Source organism: Palaemon carinicauda, chromosome 2, assembly GCF_036898095.1.
Source record: "Palaemon carinicauda isolate YSFRI2023 chromosome 2, ASM3689809v2, whole genome shotgun sequence".
NCBI lineage: Eukaryota > Metazoa > Arthropoda > Malacostraca > Decapoda > Palaemonidae > Palaemon > Palaemon carinicauda.
The window spans coordinates 104382953-104404700 of record NC_090726.1 but is presented as its reverse complement, the minus strand read 5'-3'; the positions used below and the strand labels follow the sequence as shown (position 1 = coordinate 104404700).

General features: G+C 38.7%; 1 protein-coding gene across 1 annotated transcript in view; it reads left to right on the top strand.

Moving 5' to 3' along the window:
* The window catches only part of LOC137626160 (dystroglycan 1-like), a 388225-nt gene that overhangs the window by 20275 nt on the left and 346202 nt on the right, over window positions 1–21748 (top strand). The window contains exons 2-3 of the mRNA XM_068357241.1: window positions 503–651; window positions 14194–14451. Coding sequence (XP_068213342.1) covers window positions 503–651; window positions 14194–14451 — 407 coding nt within the window. The remainder of the gene's footprint in view (window positions 1–502; window positions 652–14193; window positions 14452–21748) is intronic.

Below are 21748 nucleotides of genomic sequence, written 5' to 3'. Positions count from 1 at the left end.
AAAAGAAAGAAAAATATATAGCTAATGTTTTGATATGCGTAGTGGCATTGTTCGTACATACATACTGTACATACAATACAATACTGTTCATTGTGTTTTTAAACTTAAAAATGTACTTATTGATATAAAGTAGGCGAGCAGGATCTTACAGCAGTAACTAGCGTCAAGGTAGGGAGATAGTGAGGGGAGAGCAGGATGATGGTGGCGAGTTTACAGTTTGGAGTCGTAGGAATTTCAAAATAATTTTCTTAAAATGAGGCAAAAAATCTTTATCTCGTTTCTTATGAATTTTTTATATATAGAAACGTTCGTATTAAGAGGTATCACTATACAAGAATGTTGATATCTTAGTTAAGAAAATCTTCATTTCTGTATTTCTATATTTTTCATATATTCTTTTGAAGCATTCAACTTCGTTGGAGGGATGGAAGTATAAAGTTTATATTATGCATGTATATTGGATATGTATAGAATCTTACATTACAGCAACTCCTAATTTCAGGTTCATCTATGTCCAGGTCATTAGGTTGTCGTCCAAAGGAAGACCTTAGTATGATGTCCATAGTTTTGGACATCCATCTCCCAACAATGGATTCCAAGTCTAGAGTCAAATTATTAAAGTCAGCTAGCATGTTCCTTGGTGTTAAAGATGTAAGTACTAAATTGTCAGTTTCACATCAGATTCAATTTCTTTATTCACATGGTTGGAAATTAAACTTCTAAACATAGTATTATTAGGAAAATATGATTTTGAAACCAAATGCCTCATATTTGAAGCTTATTTGGAAACTTAATCACCGATCTATTGCATGTATCAGACCATTAAGTAGGTACCTGTGTATGCTGTAGATTTTCTTGAATCATTTCATACATATACCAAGGCACTTCCCCCAATTTTGGGGGGTAGCCGACATCAACAAATGAAACCAAACAAAAAGGGGACCTCTACTCTCTACGTTCCTCCCAGCCTGACAAGGGACTCAACGGAGTTCAGCTGGTACTGCTAGGGTGCCACAGCCCACCCTCCCCAGTTATCCACCACAGATGAAGCTTCATGATGCTGAATCCCCTACTGCTGCTACCTCCGCGTCATCTAAGGCACCGGAGGAAGCAGCAGGGCCTACCGGAACTGCGTCACAATTGCTCGCTATTCATTCCTATTTCGATACATCACAGTTGGTACAATCACTTTCTCATATAGAACTCTCTTTACATTCCTCCCCAACTCTCTATTTTTTAGTACTCCCTTAACTGTCCCCAACACTTTGCAACCTTCATTCACTCTGACGTACATCTGCTTCCACTCCACCATTTGCTGCAACAACAGACCCCAAGTACTTAAACTGATCCACCTCCTCAAGTAACTCTCCATTCAACATGACATTCAACCTTGCACCACCTTCCCTTCTCGTACATCTCATAACCTTACTCTTACCCACATTAACTCTCAACTTCCTTCTCTCACACACCCTTCCAAATTCTGTCACTAGTCGGTCAAGCTTCTCTTCTGTGTCTGCAACCAATACAGTATCATCCGCAAACAACAACTGGTTTACCTCCCATTCGTGGTCATTCTCGTCTACCAGTTTTAATCCTCGTCCAAGCACTCGAGCATTCACCTCTCTCACCACTCCATCAACATACAAGTTAAACAACCACGGCAACATCACACATCCCTGTCTCAGCCCCACACTCACCGGAAACCAATCACTTACTTCATTTCCTATTCTAACACATGCTTTACTACCTTTGTAGAAACTTTTCACTGCTTGCAACAACCTTCCACCAACTCCATATAACCTCATCACATTCCACATTGCTTCCCTATCAACTCTATCATTCGCTTTCTCCAGATCCATAAACGCAACATACACCTCCTTACCTTTTGCTAAATATTTCTCGCATATCTGCCTAACTGTGAAAATCTGATTCATACAACCCCTACCTCTTCTAAAACCACCCTGTACTTCTGAGATTGCATTTTCTGTTTTATCCTTAATCCTATTAATCATTACTCTACCATGCACTTTTCCAACTACACTCAACAAACTAATACCTCTTAAATTACAACAGTCATGCACATCTCCCTTACCATTTTATAGTGGTACAGTACATGCACAAACCCAATCTACAGGTACCATTGACAGCACAAAACACACATTAAACAATCTCACCAACTATTCAAGTACAGTCACACCCCCTTCCTTAAACATCTCAGCTCTCACACCATCCATACCAGATGCTTTTCCTACTCTCGTTTCATCTAGTGCTCTCCTCACTTCCTCTATTGTAATCTCTCTCTCATTCTCATCTTCTATCACCAGCACCTCAACACCTGCAACATCAATTATATCTGCCTCCCTATTATCCTCTACATTCAGTAAACTTTCAAAATATTCCGCCCGCCTTTTCCTTGCCTCCTCTCCTTTTAACAACCTTCCATTTCCATCTTTCACTGTCTCTTCAATTCTTGAGCCAGCCTTCCTTACTCTCTTCACTTCTTTCCAAAACTACTTCTTATTCTCTTCATATGACTGACCCAATCCCTGACCCCACCTCAGGTCAGCTGCCCTCTTTGCCTCACGTACCTTGCGCTTTACTTCCACCTTTTCCAATTCATGGAATGAAAAATAGAATTAAAAGCATAGATGAAAAGTAGATTGTTGCAATGAATCTCCCAATATTCATGTTCTATGATTTTAATTGTTGACATTGGATATGGGGTTATAGTTAACTATTTTTTCGTAGAAAAGGCAGGCTTTTTAATGCAGCATCAAAATTTACATAAAGGAGTTGCATGGTATAGTAGCTGCATTACAGGATAGTTTTCAAGACTGTGGCAACAACAATATTTTGTGATGTAAAGTTTGTTTTGTAAACTCTTGAATTTTTTTATTTCATCTAGCCTTTTGTTTATAATAATTCAGCAGTAGTGGCTCTACATTTATAAATACAGGGAAACTAAAATCAGCTTTTTCTTTTGAACTAATGCATCAGGAATGGAAGAAACTGATTGCAGTGTGGTCTCTGCTCCTTCCGCTGCCTCCTTTACTTGCTACTTTTCAGATGTTTGTAGTCGAGTCTTAGACTCCACAGGCCTCCTCCTCCTCAACCTTCTTATGCTTTCTTCACCTGAAATTCCTGATTCTTCATCACAATTTTACATGAATGCCTGTAGCTCCCTTTCATGTCCAAGTTAACATGCAGGAATATATTATTTCATTAGAGAAAAGGCTATAATTAAATTCACAGGATAAAAGATGGCGCAAACTTGAAAATTCTATGTTTGCGTTGTCGTAACTTTGCGTATTTTCAATTTCAGCCATAGTATTTTTCTCCCTAACCAAATCTTTAAACAGATAGTGTGCATAATCATCTGCTGTTACGTGGTCTGTCTTGAGTAAACAAACAGATGACAGTTGTACTACATGTTATGACATATGACTCATTGTCTTGCATGTTATCTTTTACCGATTGCCAATAAAAAATAAAATAAAAGAAAGAAAGATGTTTTTCATTAATTATTGGTCTATATGATATTTTATGATGATATTAGTCCTACACAGATTTGATATATGGATGACGACAATAATTATTACATGTATACTTTGACGACATAAAATATTTTGGATAGTTCTTAAATGCAACTAAGATGATAAATTAATAAAAACACACAACACACACACTTATATATAGAACAGGGAAATACAGGCAATGCTCAACTTACGACCTATGCGACTTTTGACGATTCGACTTTACGATGATTTTTTCCAGGGCGATGACGTCACAAATGTATCGGAAATAGGACGAATATTTCCTTGAAAATATAGTTTCTTGTATAAAGATAAACTGATTTTTCTTGGTAAATTATCATTTTCTTTTATTGTTAATACACAGTATCTATTTTCAGTAAAAAATATATTTAAAAAAAGTTTTAATATCTGTCGAGTTCATATTATATGTCCGGTGACGTCATATCACTGGTGGAAAACGACCGGGCAATACAGTGATTTCTTTCCAATAGGCTAGAAGAGACTCTTCAGCTATGGTAAGCAGCTCTTCTGAACTATTGTATATATTATACAGGTAGCCAGTATATCTGCAGTATAGAATATACCGCAGATAGAAAACTACTATATAGTTTATACTAGTAGTTATTTCCAATATATTTTGGATATCCACACAGGCATTTGCTGAGCCCAATCCTATATTGATTATGATTTCTTCAATATCCTGATTAGAAATTAGTTTTAGGATTACCCTACAATATTAAACAATCAAGGCAGGAGTAATACACTCCTAACCCTTAAAGGGTAGAGCCTTTATCCTTGAGTCTCCCTGATCAGGAAACTCTATATTTTAATATAGTAGGAAGACTTCAACAAATAGGCTGAGTGGGATATACAAATATGTCTTTCTTTTCCTTAGTCCAGCTGGCTTCTTGCTAGATGGACCGTACTGTCATATGCTACTATGAAGGCAGCATAATGACTAGACTACATTACATGATGTACAGTAGCCAGTAAATTGCAATATAGACTTACCACAATTAGAAAACTACAGTACCATTATACAGTAGTATTTTCTGACATACCTTGGGTACCCTTGTACTAGCATTCTGCTGGTACCTCTCATATATTGAATGAATAGTTTTCTTCAATATTCTGATCCAGAATCAGTCATCCTGACCCCACAGTATTAACATTATTTTGGGACAGTGATTTGATACTTCTCTACCCCTAGGGGTAAGAGCCCTTCTACTTGGAGTTACTCAATAGAGAAACATCCATGTAGTTAATACTGAGTGTAGGTAACAGCATTTGCTCACAGGGGTACACAAGTATGTATCTCCTACTATCCCTTTATAGCTTACTATCCTAAGCTACTCTATTGTAAATGACATTTGCATGTTGATTATCAAGGAGATAATCCATTGTATACTCATTTGGTTTTCCTTTCTTTACAGGAGGAACACCAGATACCTTGGGCTGCAGTCCTCTGCAAGGCCAAGAGTAAGTATTTTTACGGTCATAATACTTGCAGGTTTCATGCCCCCTGCAATATTATTTCCGGATCCCTACATTATTGGAACCCTCAGGTTTGCAATATATGTCGGACATTAATGTCTGAAGGTTTTGAATATCCCAAGTCTACGGAGACTAGGGATACAGCTCAATATAAATTACGCAACTGGGTGAGAGGCTTTCAAAAGATCTCTCCGGGATCTTTCCTACCTAATGATAGGATGCGTAAGCTACTATTTCCGGAAGCAAGTGAGGAAATAGTAGTGCCTGAGGAGCCAACTACATCCCCTGACGGCCAGAAAACCTTTGGTATTAAGGGCAAGAAGTGCCCCAGGGTAGAAGAGAAAAATGTTGTGTCGGAATTTCCTCCGCCTACGCCGGTATAGAGCCATCGATGTCGACATCTTCGTCTTCTACCCCTCTATTGGATAATGTGGTACAATTATGTATCCAGCTGAAGAATCAAATAGAGAGCTTTCGTAAACAAAACGAAAAGCAGGAAGTAAAACGGAAGATAGAGCCTCGTAAAGCTTCTCTTGTTGCTTCCCAGGGGTCAGTCAAACGACCCATGAATCAAGACCTACCAACATGCTCCATAACCAATCCCTGGAGGTTTGCGGAGCAGATGCCGATTTCAAATGGCAATCTCTACATCTCAGAGAAAATAGGTGCTGTTCCTTTGGACAAAATTCAATTTTGGCCAAGCTTTGATGCTTTCCCTAATTGTTGGGTTCGACTGAAGTACGAACCAAAGTCAAGAAAAGGAACGGAACCAAAGGAGGTCATGATTCTCGACCATGATAAGGCACAGACTATCCTTTCAGGCAGTCTTAAAAAGGCGGGTTATTCAGAGTCGAAGGTATTCTCACTGAATAACAGACACCCTTCCTTTCTTGCTCCTACTTCACTCTCATTCCCCTTTATGGGGAAGGCATTTACTTCTGTTGCCAAAGCGGTAGAGGTGGGTAAGCCATGTCCCACACTCGATGAGTGCAAGCCTTTGTCACCAGCTTTTCCCGGACAGGAAAAGGATTGGAAGGAAGTCCATTTGACATTTCCAGTAGGAAAATTAGATAAGGATGTCGCAAGTCGACAATTCAAGGTATGTCTCCCTAAATTGTCTGAGTTGCTCTTGTATAATGAACGTGAGTCAAAGGAGAGACTTGCGACATCCCTTTCTCTACAAAACTACATAAGAGTTGTGTTCAACCTACGAAAGTACCCCAGACATGCCAAAATGCATATGGCTACCTTGGCGAAGGACTTTTACGCCTTTATGAAGGCTAGGAGAGCATGTAGAGAGTTTGTGTTCGCTGATGCAACAGTGAAACACGAAACAAGGAAGCTAATATCTTCCAACATCTAGGGTAAAGACCTCTTCCCACACGAGGTCATTAAGGAAGTAATTAAGAACACCACCATGGAGAACATAAGTCTTCTCCAAAAATGGGGCATTCCTTTAAAGCGAAAATATTCTGTGGTTGTGGGTCCCCAACCTAAAAAGAAGATCGAAAATGCTGGAAATATCCGGGCTGCTCAACAACATCCCACTATTCCAGTGACCACGGTGCTACAGGCAGATGTTCAAAAGTCTAAGCGTACTGACTACTCGAAGCATAAAGATGCTTCGGCTAGGAGGAACTTTTCCTCAGGATCGCAAGACCTTCGATCCTTCGGTCCAAAGCCTATTCAAGATGAGCCATTGATGGGAAACAGAAATGTCCTTACCATCATTTCCTTACCTTCTCCTATAGTTCAAAACCCTCCTGGAGAAGTATACCTGAGAGCTATAGAGCATACAGGTGGTAAGAAAACTATAGCTCATAGAGTTCCAGGGAAGGCTGTTTTGTGTTCACGAGAAGGACTCAAGATATCAATGAGTCATTCTGAACTTGTCGCCACTCAACAAGTTCATAAAAAACAGCAAATTCTGAATGTTAATCCTTCTGAACATATGGACTTTGTTCCAATTAGGGTTGTTCGTAGTCTTGTCAGATCTGAAAGGCGTCCTTCGTAACCTTCCAGTCAACCACCCCTCTTCCTCCTATCTAGAATTCATGTTACAGAGAGTATCATTCATCCTAGGAAAGATACGTGTCGGACTCACCTTACTAAGTATCTTCAAAGGATTGACAAACTTAGTCACGTCAAAGTCAAGCCTAGAAATAGTCCAGGTATTTATATACCTGATCAAGAGGCTGGAGTGGGCAGCATCCGAAGTGTCTGGCCAATGTGCATTCAAAGAGATGACCCGGTTCCCGGGACATCACGGATGCAAGATAAGCTTCTAGAAGTCTCGACTTTCTCCAGCTTAGGGGATTCGATGGTTAAAAAACATCGAAGCCCTCAGTCGCATCAACTCTCCTTTCCTTTGGGAATATAAAAGGAGCTCGCGAGGTCTGTCAAGAAACTCGGGTAATCAGATTTCCAAAATGCCAACAGGAAAAAGCACTAAACTTTCCCCATTTCACAATAGTGACAGACCTGGTGCTTAGGGCACACCGGAAAGATGCGTTAAGAGCTTGGAGAGAACACACATCAAACGCTTGAAGAGATAAAAAAGGACTGAGATCAGTCCCTCTTTAATCGCTTCTCTAACAGAAATTAGAGCACGAAAGTCCCAAGACTCTGCTGGTCCTTTCATGGGTGGGGAAGCCCCCTCCACACAGATCAGACTCCCTACGACTGATCTGGGACACCGAAGCGATAATAAGACGTCACTATCGAACGTCTCATACAGTCTTGGTGAAGTTACCCATCCCTTTCTTAAAGGGACAGCCCCTACCAGCAGTTCATTTACAACTGATCCACGATGTGACGGTGGATACTCTATTTTGATCTAAACTGATAGAGTTGGGATGGTCCATGGACGCAGACATATTCCCTCCCAGATGGGAACAAGTTCCGGAACTGCAATTCGACCTCTTCATCACGAACGTCTTCAAGAAACTACCTCGCTATATAGCCCCATACGAGGATCCTCTAGTGGGGCTGATAGACTAGATGATGCTGGTCCTAGCTCTGATCCTAGGTATATTTCCGAAGGTTCAGAAATTAACTGCCTTCGTTTTATCATAGAGAACCCAAACCCTTCATTTCATGATTTTCTCGCTCTAGCAGTTAGAAAAAGGTTTGGGATCTCGGAAGGCAATATAGAATTCTTAGAAGAATACAAGGCCAAGTCAACTAGAAGACAATATGAGTCTTCCTGGAAAAAGTGGGTTGCGTTTGTCAAAGCAAAAGGACCGAAAGAAATTTCAATGAACTTCTGTCTGCCCTTCTTTGTCCACCTTCATAGCCAAGGTCTGGCGGCCAATACGATAAATACGTGCAAGTCGTCCTTGACTAGGCCTCTCCTATATGCCTTTCAAGTGGATCTGGCGAATGAAATCTTTAATAAGATTCCGAAGGCATGCGCTAGGCTTAAGCCCACAGTACCACCAAAGCCCATCTCTTGGTCTTTGGACAAGGTCTTACATTATGCCTCATCTGTGAACAGTGAAGATTGTTCTCTTAAGGATCTAACCCAAAAGGTTATTTTTCTGTTTTCTATTGCCTCTGGGGCTAGAGTTAGTGAGATAGTGGCCTTATCCAGAGATGAGGGTCACATTGTTCACGGAAGTGGGAGAACTGAATCTCTTTCCTGATCCATCCTTTCTCGCTAAAAACGAGCTACCCACTAAGAGGTGGGGTCCCTGGAGAATCTGCCCTCTGAAGGAAGATGTCTATGTCCTGTAGAGTGTCTAAAGGTCTATCTTCGTAGAACTTCAGACTTCAGGGGAGGACAGCTCTTTAAAGGAGAAACTTCTGGATCAAATTTATCCCTAAAACAACTAAGGGCGAAGCTCACCTACTTTATTCGTAGAGCGGATCCGAACAGTACTCCCGCAGGTCATGAACCGAGAAAGACTGCTTCATCACTGAACTTCTTTCAGTATATGGACTTTGAGCGCCTTCGTTCATACACTGGATGGAAATCATCCCGAGTGTTTTAAAAACACTATGCAAAACAAGTGCATGAACTGAAACACTTCGTAGTGGCGGCAGGTAGTGTATTAAAACCTGCCCCCTAATTACTGTGGTAAACAGTTAATGGTTTGGGACCTCTCATGTCCTCGCACATGTAACGGATGTGAATCATCCAGAGTGTTCTACAAACACTATGCTAGACAAATCCATGATCTGAAGCAATATGTGGTGACGCCAGGTAGAATATTTAACCTGCCGTCTAATTCTCCAATGAACAGCTAATTGACTGGGACTGTCAATTAAAGGGAGAAGAGGTCATCCTTCTTAGGTGTGACTTCTTTTGATTAAGTGTTTCCATGATAACACTAGCTCTGTTAAAAATCCCATGTGTGGAATTATACAGACAGCACTAGTGCCGGTGTACGAAGTACACATTGCAGATAGAAGTAACCAGTACAGGAATTATGAAAAGAAATTGTTTTATAATTTTTCTTCAGTCTGAGAGTGGCACTCATCATTTCTTCCTTCAAGAAGGAAATATAGTCTCTGTACTCATTACAGGTATAATCCCATTGTCATACTACATTCGTCTTAGTAAACATCTCTTTTAGTCATTTATTAGTAATAAATGTCTATTAGAATGTAGTGCGTCCACTTTTGCCAGACAATTGTATGTATACATGCCAGAGTTCTTCAACTTACCAAAGTAAGTATCCCTCATATATTTGTATGCATCAAATAATAGATATAAGAGACACTGATGTTATTTTAGCAAAATATACAACTATGAAACTATTTGTATATTCAGTGTGTACTTGTTTGGTCATACTATGTATGTTAACCTCAAGATCCCTTTTCTACTGTCTAGAATGACTCTTCCCTGTAGGAGGCAGGAAGCACTAACATTGGTTATGGTTAGTGATGATGATGAATAACTGTAACGTCACTTGTCTCATGTGGTCCCCATGACCATAGAAAAGGTTGCTATAAGGTTAAGGCACTGATAAAAATCCACAGATACACTAATGCTCTGGTATGCTTCCATCAGGACGACATGGCTTGAGCCCAAAAAACGGATTTTGAGCGAAGCGAAAAATCTATTTTTGGGTGAGATGGCCATGTCGTCCTGATGGACCCACCCATCTCTTCTAAAAGAAAAGGTCTTCAGTATCCCTCCCGTGGTACTGTATCTGTAACACCATGCTCAATGCTACAAGGAATGTCCGCCATCGTGGGAATGGCGCTGTTGTATTCTCAATAGTAGTACGAGAACGGGGTAGCCTTGATACGGCTCCCTTTTATTTTGCCACATCCCCCTTGAAGCGTAAAACGCTATTACGGGTGCAGATTGCTATGGAGGCGTGTCAAGAATGTGTCCGCTGATATTGCGATATCCTTAGGAGAAATTTTAAGGATATTCACGCCAGGAGTTAGAATTCTGGATACCTAAAGGTAAAATTCTCTGGGAATATCACTGTAGTACATATATCCCTTAGGAAGCCACTACAAGGAACTTCCATCAGGACGACATGGCCATCTCACCCAAAAATAGATTTTTCGCTTCGCTCAAAATCCATTTAGCGGCAGTTTGCCATTGTTGAATAAACGCGCCAAAAAAAAAAAAAAAAAAAAAAAAAATCCTGTTTCGCTACGTATGTAGGAAAATATATGGATACGGTAAGTAAAATATTTTTAGTAACAATATTTACTAAAAGCTCTTGATATCATTAGTTATCCCTTTGATCATGAGTGTTTCATGCGTTCATTTGTTCATTATGATTGACGATAGAGCATACAGTAAAGAAATGAAAGGTTTCCGTTTCAGGCGGCGTGTTTAGGAAAATCCTTATATAAATGGCATTCCTTTCATTTATTTCAAAGTTCTAAGAAAAATAAAGTAGAACAATATTGGTAATAACAAAATCATCATCATAATCAATACTTGGTAAGATAGCTGTTGTTGCAAAAACTAACCAATACACAGATGTGTGAATGCATTCATTTCTTCATTATGATCAGAGATGAATGCAAACAAAACAATGATTGTCGTTTTTAGTGCTTTTTGGCGTGTTTAGGAAATGCATGATACAAAATCGCCTTTATGATAATTTTGGATTTTCAACGATACAACAAAAGCTAGTCTATGCTGTGATGGATTTGCTATTTGCCAGTTGTCTTATACAATAGATAAGACAAAAGTATTAAAATGTTTCCTTATTTTAGGTCGTGTTTTAACGGGAAACACGGTTTTTTCACCCATCCTGGTTGTAATTTTAACCTTTTTCAAGTTATTAAAACTTCCAAGCATATTTAGTGTTTGATTTATTTTTAAGAACACTTTAATATTATAAAAGATACATTATCGTACAAAGAAAGCATTGGAAATGGGTAGTAAATACGTTTGAATAGGCAAGTTGCAGTTTGCCATGGCTCTAATGGAATTATTTTCGTTACGTGTTTTGATTGACCAAATTGTCGCATAATTCGGGACCGTAGTGTATCTGGGACCTTATATCTTCAGCAATTATTTAGGCGGCTACATTTAGTACTCGGAGTAGCTCTTCTTTCTCATTCTTACTTTTTTTTTTTCATACAAAGCATTAAGTCAAAATTTTGTTCCCTGTGTAGCGGAAACATACCATAGGCTTTGTTTTTTCATTTGGTAGCTCATCCTCATATGCCTAAAAAAATCTTACTAAAAGTAAATTGACATTCTTCTCCTTTCCTCCAGGTGGTTAAAAGCATGTGTCATTGCCTCTATAACTGTATCACTTTTGGGATGACCACGTTTCATTCCAGGATATGCTTGGTAGAATTTTTTCATGCAGGCTGAATGGTACCTTGCCTCAGCAGCAACTAAATCAACTACATTACGTATGCGAGTACATACTGTTTGGCACCACTCATCATTTCTTGTTTCACCCGCTTTCAAAATAGTGTCCTTAACATGAAGTCTCACACGAACAGATTCACGGTCACTTGAAAGTTTTTTGCCTTGTTTTTTATTTTTTCAGAAAATCATATGTAGCCTAATTTCCCCCAAAAAACACAATCATTAAGCAAGTCAAAATCTGGGACTAGACTTCTCCGAGACGTTGTAGGCACTTGAGAGGATTCGTGGCATAGCCGGAAAGCTTCAGCACTCCTTGCTTTTGTGTACACCTTCCTACATTTTCAATGAACTCTCACACTTTTCAGGCCTTTTAATTGATGTTATTTTCCATCTTTCCATTTAACGCACACTTTTTTCTTTAACTTCTTGAGTCTCGCCTTCGGAAAGTTCTTCACAAATGAAACATTTCTCTAATGAAGACATTTTTCCAGAATATACAAATCACTGATAGGTTAAGGGTCTTTTCATAGTCCTGAAATAATAGAACTACATTTAGCTTTGAAACTTGAGACATTATTTAATATTGCATGCAAGAAAAATAACCACATGGTATTCAGGCGCAAAATGTAGTAAAATTTAAATTAGAATATTATCCTACTCCTGGCACCAAAATGGTAGAAAAGGAAAAAAATAATGAATGAGATTTTATTGGAAATTTTATGACAATTATTTTATGTAGCAGTAAACTTTCAGTGAAGTTGAGTCCTAAGCGAGATATTTGCAAAAAAAGTTTTTCGCCATCATTTTTATAAGATGGTGGCCAAAACTGTGGCGGTAGAGGGATGCAAAATTGATGTTATCAAGTGCCCTATTACTAAGATAATGAAGCTTATTCCAGCTTTCCATGAATTTTTTCTTTCAGCCTTTTTCCCTTTATTGACTGGCCTAGTTGTGTAAGAGGTGATTTTGAGAGAGGTTTGGGGCTATTGGTGGTATTACAAGTGTTGTGATGGTATATTTGCTGGAGATGGGGATGATTCAGATTCTGAGCTGGATCACTGCCACAAATTATTTGGTGGCATAGAGATTTATTAGATGGGTTACATAGAGAATTATTAGAAAAGTTACTATGCTACATGCTCTTTAAGTTCATGGAATAATACAGTTCTATCCTTAGTTTACATGAACATTGTTTAATTAACTGATACATAATTATATTCTACATCATGAACATTGTTTAATTAACTGATACATAATTATATTCTACATCATGAACATTGTTTAATTAACTGATACATAATTATATTCTACATCATTTGGCATAGTGTGTATACAGTGAACCCTCGTTTATCGCGGTAGATAGGTTCCAGACGCGGCCGCGATAGGTGAAAATCCGCGAAGTAGTGACACCATATTTACCTATTTATTCAACATGTATATTCAGACTTTTAAAACCTTCCCTTGTACGTAGTACTGTTAACAAACTACCCTTTAATGTACAGAACACTTAATGCATGTACTACAGTACCCTAAACTAAAACAGGCACAAATATTAAAGGCGATTTTATATCAATGGTTTCCTAAACACGCTAAAAAGCACGATAAAAAATGGCAACCAATGTTTTATTTACATTTATCTCTGATCATAATGAAGAAACAAACTGGAGGTAGAGCTTTGCTTATTACCCAGACATATTTCCCATACTTTTCCCTTAGAACTACATCACATCTTCCTACTTTATATATATATATATATATATATATATATATATATATATATATATATATATATATATATTTATATGTATACACATATACATACCTACATATATACATACATACATATATACATAAATACATATATACATAAATACATGCATACATATATATATATATATATATATATATATATATATATATATATATATATATATATATATATTACTGTATATATATGGGTTATGGAAAAAATCCGCGAAGTGGTGAATCCGCGATGGTCGAACCGCGAAGTAGCGAGGGTTCACTGTTTTGTACTTGGGTAAATGGATTACAGAGTAAATTATATTGAAAGCAAGTTGCAGTATTCTAGTAAGATCTATCAGGAAATGTTGAATATGCATTAGAAAAATAATTTTAAATATAAGATTATTTTTGTGTATCAATACATTACTTTACCTGTAGAGCCCACCTCCTGAATCATATTTCTGGTGGTAGGATCCAACGACAAAGTATTGGCCTTTTCAAGGAGAAAGTATTTGTAATCTAGATGTACTTGCCTTGCTTTTCTAATGTGTTTTTGGGAGCTTGTGGCCCTTAATAAATTAGAAATTATTTTTACTCGAGAGGAACTTTATTTTTATTTTACAGCTTTCATTAACATCTGCTCCTCGGGATTTTGACCCCCTTGCTGATGATGCAGCTATCCTAGCTGGACCAGGTAGTTCAAGAATAGGAATTGGAGGTCGGAGGTCTGAGAGTATGTCACAGCTTCAGTGGCCCGTTGGATGTGCGGGAGAAGTCAACAAGAACCAGCAATCACTAGTGGATCATGCAGAATCAGCTGCCAAAAATGGAGAATTGCAAAGAATAATAAATGTTCCTGTCATTGGTTGGCATATAACTCAGGTAAACTTGTCTTTCATCAGTTTTGTCAGGTATTTATATGTAGTTAATATTTGTTTTTTCAGTCTTATCAGTACTTTGCTTTTGACTTTATTGATGTAAGAACCCCTTATGGTCATTTTTTGTTTTATTCAGTTTTTTATATCCTGATGCATGTTTTACATGTTTAATTAGTAGTGTTGATAATTTAAATGCTTTATTATTCAATACTAACAATCTGAGGCTATGTAAAATTTCCATAATTTTAATGAATCTTACCATATTGTCATGTATACCTTTTATAAAGCCACTGCGTCCCAACCTCTATAATTAAAAAAGAATTAGATAAGTCACGCTTTTCTCCTTATTCTCCATCCCTCCAGGAAATTATTGGTACCATACTGCCATCTATTGGGAGGTATAAAGCATATCTTTGTGGGTTTGTCAAAATCCTCAGAACCTTCTCTCTAGCAGCAACATGCACATTCCAAATCAACTTTACTAGATAGTTTTAGTAATTTTGACAAAGTTTATCAAGAATTGCTCTTGCTGGTGTTAGAACACTTTTATATTCCAAGTGTTAAGTAAATAGGCTTCATTTAGAAGGGTAGTGTCGAAGGGATCATCATCAAAATTAAAACCTTAGGAAAAAAGATTAAGTAAATCGGGGAAAAAGATCGGACAAGTTAAGCTTGCGGGTATTCCATTAATTCAATCTCATTAATGTAGATCTGAGATTGCTGAATCCCTTAATAAAGATATAGCTAAAATTAGTGCATGGTGCAAATTATGAGGCATGAAGAGGAATCCTAACAACACTCGAAGTATAATTGAAAGTAGGTCAAGGACAGTTGCTCCTCAACATCCATATCTCAGTATTGAGAATGTTTCTTTAACTCTGTAAGACTCTTAAAATTTTAGGTGTGCTTCTTATTAAGAAATTTACTTTTGGGAAACACATTAGGTCTGTCAATTGCACAAAAAATTGGCTTATTGAGAAAGTCTAGTAAGATTTTTAGTGATCAATCTATTCTGAAGTGTTTTCTTTCATTCTACCTTGTTTCGAGTATTGTTCTCCTGTCTGATCTTCAGCTGATGATTCTCATCTTAATTTGTTGGACAGGAACTTTGGGTTTATTAAATTTCTTATTCCTGATGTAGATACAGTAACCCCTCGCCACTTCACGGCTCAAGCTTCACGCCCTAAGTACATCGCAGATTTTAAGAAATATTCATGAAAAATTAGAGAAAATGGTGCGAAAGTTACGCGGGTGCTGGCAGAAGGCAGGGAGAGTACATTGAACATCGGGTATCAACACGGAGATGGCGCACGACGCAAAATCCATCTCTCTGATTCGCTGGCCATCTCGGCTCCAGAATCTCGCAAGCTGATTGGCCGAGACGCTTTACCCAGCACCTCTCCCTGCCGTGCACCCCACGAAGGGAGACTGCAGTCATCGTTGTCTCTCGCTTGTGTTGCTTAGTCTTGCCGCGTGGAACTTTTAGCTGTTTTCTTGTTCCTTTTTAGTGCACAGTAGTGCTGGTGACGCCCTTGAAAATGGCTCCTAAACGTTCTCTACCCTCTACATCCTCTAGTGAACCCAAGAAGAAGAGAAAAATGATGGTGAATGAGAAAGTGAAATTATTGGACATGCCTAAGGCAGGCAGTAGATATGCGTCTGTTGCCCTCATATATGGAGTGAATGAATCGACGGTTCGCTATATAAAAAAAGATGAAATGAAAATACTGTACGTAAAAGTAACTCAATAATGTTCTCCAAGGACACTAAGCGCGTTGTGACTCCTCGTAATAAGACGATTGTGCAAATGGAGAATGCTTAATTGTCATGGGGAGATAGAATGATATAGAAAAGGATGTTAAAACATGTAAAGTTTCTACTCTTAAGAAGCAGAGAGAAGAGGTCCCGCTAGTATTTACCAGAAACTCTCACCGCCGTTGATTGAGGTCAAGACATTTAGATGTGCCTAGATCAGCAGACCTGGGGCATAAGGGTCGTCTGTTGAAGAAATTCGAGGAGCCAGCGTTTTGGAAGGACCCATAGCATAAGGGGTCATTTGTCGCCGAAACATCCATTAACGGAAGGTAAACACGTCTTGCTTCAATTATAGTGCCATATGGATCATGATTGCACCAACAGAACGTTCGGGAAGATGTGATCAAAGTAGGCGTGGTTTTAAGGAAAACCAATAAGGATGAAGAAAGGAGAAAATTTCCTTATATGGAATTGTCCATAGTTAGCCCCTCCCATACAGAGGTATATAAACTTCAAAAGAAGAGAATGAGAGAGAACGATACAAAGGAACAAGAGAGAACGATACAAAGGAACAAGAGAGAACGAGAGAAGGAACAAGAGAGAACAAAGAAGGAACAAGAGAGAATGAGAGAACGAGAAAGTGTAAGGACCAGAATGCAGATGTGACCAGCCTTACGACAACTTTTCCGAGATGTCCGAAGCAGTTGACCCCTGTCGTCATTACCGACCACGAAGCGCTCAGACCTGAAATATCTACGTTCCTGAATCGTCAAGATCTGCTGTGAGGAGTACCATCATTTCTTTTAAGTATAATTTGTCTGCTTTCCTGGCTGTTCCCCTATTTGCTGAAGTGTAGTTTAATCAGATGATTTTCTTTGTTCAATTCTCTGCTTCCCTAGTACTCAATGAAGAAACATTGATCTTTGACTAGTTGTAAATAAAATTGTTTTTTTTTGCGAGTTTTCTTTCTATATTCGTTTTTTCTCTTGGTGGTCGTTGATTTATCGTAATTTAATTAATCAATTCTAAAGAACTTGATTCGATTCTCCAGGATCGTAACAGTTGGCGACCATGCCAGTGTTTTTCGACAACATAACCAATTGAAACGGAGAATATAGAAAGAAGCAGAATGAGTGAGATTACGAGAGATTTGATAGATTCAGGTAAACTTCTTGGTCTAGATGGCAATGCTCTCCGTGAGTATGTTTTTAAGAGATAACAGGAAGTGTTCGATTGAGACGAAAGAGCAGCTGAAAGAGAAGAAAATGAAAGACCGAGAAGAAAATGAAAGAGCGTAAACATGAGTTAGAAATTGCTCGTTTAAGACAAACTCTTCATAATAAACGGTCAGGTAGCAGATTCTGATAGTTTAGATATGAGTGCAGTGCTCAAACTTATACCGAAATTTGATGAAGATGTTACAAAATATTTCATGTCTTTTGAAAAGTTAATGAACAGAGTAGGTTCTCCAAAAAGACAGTGGACTTTGTTTTTACAATCAATTTTAAGTGGTAAAGCACATTCTGTGTATAGTTGTTTGTCTGAGGATGAAAGAAGATTATAATACTGTGAAAGAAACCGTACTTAGTGCATACAGATTGGTACCAGAGGTGTCCCGTAAGAAGTTTAGAAGTTTGAAAAGAGATGATACTAGTACTTATGTAGAGTACGGAAAGAAGTTAGAAAAATTGTTTTGTGATTGGTTGACTTCCGCTGAAGTCGATAATTTTGAAGATCTCAAGATCTTAGTTTTGTTAGAAAGTTTCAAAGATAACATATCCCCAGACATCAAATTATATATAGAAGATAGGCGTGAAACATCTTTTGCCAATGCTACGAGATTAGCAGTTGAGTACAGTCTCACACATGGTTTTAAGTGTAAGTAAAAAGAAAAACTATCTTTTGTCAAGTAAGGCACAACATAGTAAAGGTAGTTATAACAATAACGATTTTAGAAACAAGGATTATTACGGTTTCATTTTGCCCAAGGGAACTTATCAGAAGAGCTTACAGGTCAGCAGGAGAATCCCCTCCCAAATTTACGAACCCCACAAGGTTAGTGGGATGGGAATTCTCTGATGTTCTCCAAGAATATGGCAGTCAGTCAAGTATTGAAGGCGGGCACATGTGGAAGAGTTGGTCCACTTTTACGTCACACTATCTGAGAGGCTGTTTGGTCATGTCCCTTGATACCTTCAAGATCGGCTCTATCATACTGCACAGTAGCTGATCTAATCCCCCATACTCCATGCTGAATGGTGGAATGGTGGCGTGTCCTATTCCCTTACCCACGCCTCGTGAGCATTTTCCCTATTGAGTACCAAACGAAGTATCAGACAGCCTTGGTGAGTGTGGTTCAGCGTAATCTTCATCCCTGTTGTGTGTTTCCCTTGTTGGGATGTTAGTATCTTCATTATCTGCATGACCACCTCAGTCCGGCCCTCCCCCCCCCCCCTTTTTTTTTTTGCTACCTAGATCCCTTGTTCCCGTCTTCTAGGGATGAGTCTCCTAAGAAAGAAGTTTGGAGAAATTATATCTCATTGGAACAAATAGCGAATTTTAAGCAATTTCAGCGATGAATTTCCTTCGAGTCACCCCCCCCCCCTTCCTTGCAGGGTTCCAAGGTGGGTGTGGAGTTTTTTTTTGTCTTGGAAACTGTAATGTGGATCTGTACCCTAGTGCGACCTGACCTGGGGCATGGTAGGAGCAGCCAGATGTGCGATGCTTAGGAAAGTTTGAGAGGCTTATTGGAATTTTTTGGTCGTGACAGGGTAGATACTCAGATTTCCTAAGAAGGAAGTTCATCGTAAGTATAGCTATGAAAAATACAAATTACTTGTCTCAATTCTTCTTATTGACCCAAGCAGTAAAAAGAAATACTGTACCTTAAATAAAATCAGTTATTATTATTATTATTATTATTATTATTATTATTACGGTATTATTACTATCCAAGCTACAACCCTAGTTGGAAAAGCAAGATGCTTCAATAGGGAAAAATAGCCCAGTGAGGAAAGGAAATAAATAAATGATGAGAACAAATTAACAATAAATCATTCTAAAAACAGTAACAACGTCAAAACAGATATGTCATACATAAAGTATAAAAAGACTTATGTCAGCCTGTTCAACATAAAAACATTTGCTGCAACTTTGAACTTTTGAAGTTCTACTGATTCAATTACCCGATTAGGAAGATCATTCCACAGCTTGGTCACAGCTGGAATAAAACTTCTAGAATATTGTGTAGTATTGAGCCTTATGATGGAGAAGGACTGGCTATTAGAATTAACTAGATTTTCAGTGAAACAGCAAATACTGAAATTTACATTTTCTTTTATTGATTTTACCAGATTGATATATTCAAAGTATACAGTACTGGATTGCCTAAAGTATATTTTAAATTGTTCATTATTCTGCTAGTGCAGAAATAAATAAAGTAATATGTCTTGTAATAACATCCAGTAGTTAAGTACCCACAGTAATAATGACTGCTTCAAAAATTCAACAAGTTTCAGTTAATCTGGCGTACATCTCACCAACGACGATATCAATAAAAACTTCCATCTACAAGAAATCACTACTTTGTTAAATATTACTCTGCAAAACTTTTACTAATCAAAGATGAACATCTCCCTAATCATGGGTGCCTCACAGAGCAGTACAAAGCTAATTTCCTGTAACATAAACACTATTGATTAATTATGATCCTCTGGGTAAATGAGCTTTAAAATCTGAAACAAGGATTAAGGATCAATTCCTTCTAGTATTTGCATCAGAAAGAGCTCTTCAGAATGAAGCATCATATGGTCATTGGGCATGTGACGGAGTCTTCAAAATTGTTCCAGAACAGTGGTATCAGTTATTTTGCATTTATGTACAAGTTGCTGGGTGTAGTATCACAGCTCAAGGATACAGGGAATCTCATGCTGTTATTTTTTTTACGGGCGGTATAAGGCGTATAATGCCCCATGACCTTCAATCATCTTAATTTTCTATTGGGTGGAGGTTAAGGTTGAGGATTACCTAAGCTAGGGTTTTCCTGTTTTTTGGAGGGGGATGTGGAATATTATGGTACATCACTGGTTCATTAGGCCACAAGGATTCTTGAATTGTACAGTAAGCAGTTTAAAAATGGATAAAAAGTCCTTGAACAAAAAATTTATCGGATGAAAAGACATTTAACTAAAGTGTCAGTACATGACTCTGAACTATGAAAGGAAGCTTTCCTCTTTTAATGATTGATTTGTTGTTACGCCTGTGCTTGCCAAAGTACTTAGGGCAACTACTAGTCCCACAGGTTCTTGGTGACCTTCCTCTTTGGTCCTGTTGTTGAGGGCTAGGTAGGTGGTCATAACCAAGACTTGTTAGTTGTCTTCTCCATCAGGTGGAGGTTGCCTTTTTGTATGTACATAGTATTGAGCTAGGATTAGATTGCCATACTTTTGGGCTTTGGGTTGATTTGGCTCCATATGGCTTTGTATAGTTATGGGTTGATCATGATGGGGTTAGTTATCCTGGATTGACTATTTGTCCATTGATTTTCAGTGTTCTTGGTCTTCAGGTTGCATGCTGATTTCCAGTGTTGTTATGCCACTGACACTCCTGGCGACCGTGTCATCAACTACTTTTTGTCCCTTGCCTCTTGAAGTCAGTCACTCACTTGAGACGGGTGGCAATCAGTAGTGGTGGTGTTGGTGCCGACACCTTTGGGTTACTTGGTAATAACTCCCCAATGTTTGCCTGACGACCTGCAGGACTGACTAGGCACTCGCTCCTTCTGACTGAGCCACCTTCTACTCGTGCCCCTCCTCTTGGCGCCAATCAGTCACGAGAGTTAGAGGGCATGTGGTAGCACTGGTGTTGTGGTGGTGCCATTGCGTGTTGTAATAACTTGCAAAGTCTCCTGACACTAGATCAGTTGTCCTGTCCAGGCACTCGCTCTTATTAGAGTTGCCTTCCACTCTATGCCCATCTCCTCTCTGCATCAGTCCCTCCTGATAGATGGGACATTTTGTAGCACTGGTGTACATGAAGGCACCATTTGACTGCTTTGTAATAACCCCCATAATGTTCCTCTAACTCTAGACCAGTTAGACTGATCAGGCTTTCACTAATTGTGACTGAGTCGCCCTCTACCTGTTGGCGCCAGTCAAACCCTAGAGTCAGGTTGCATGTGATAATGCTTGTGTGTGTAGGTGTCTTTGAACTGCATTTTTATTACCCCCTAATGTCACCTGACATTAAACCAGCTGGTCGGTCCAGGGACTCCTAGTGAATTGAGTCATCATGTATTTATGCATCTAGAAGCACTTGTGTTTGTGCTGGTACCATTGGAATGCGGTGTCTTCCCCCCCTCCATTGGTTACTGTCATGAGACCAGTTGATTGTCCTGGCACTCCTCTGTTGGGTCCACTCCTGTCTGTCGATTGCCTGACAGATTAGATGGACAATCTTAACACTCGCTCCTCGTGACAGAGGTCCAGCTACTGCAGCTACTTTCCTCTCGGCACTAGGCGTGAAGGATTTCTGGCAGAATGTAGTCC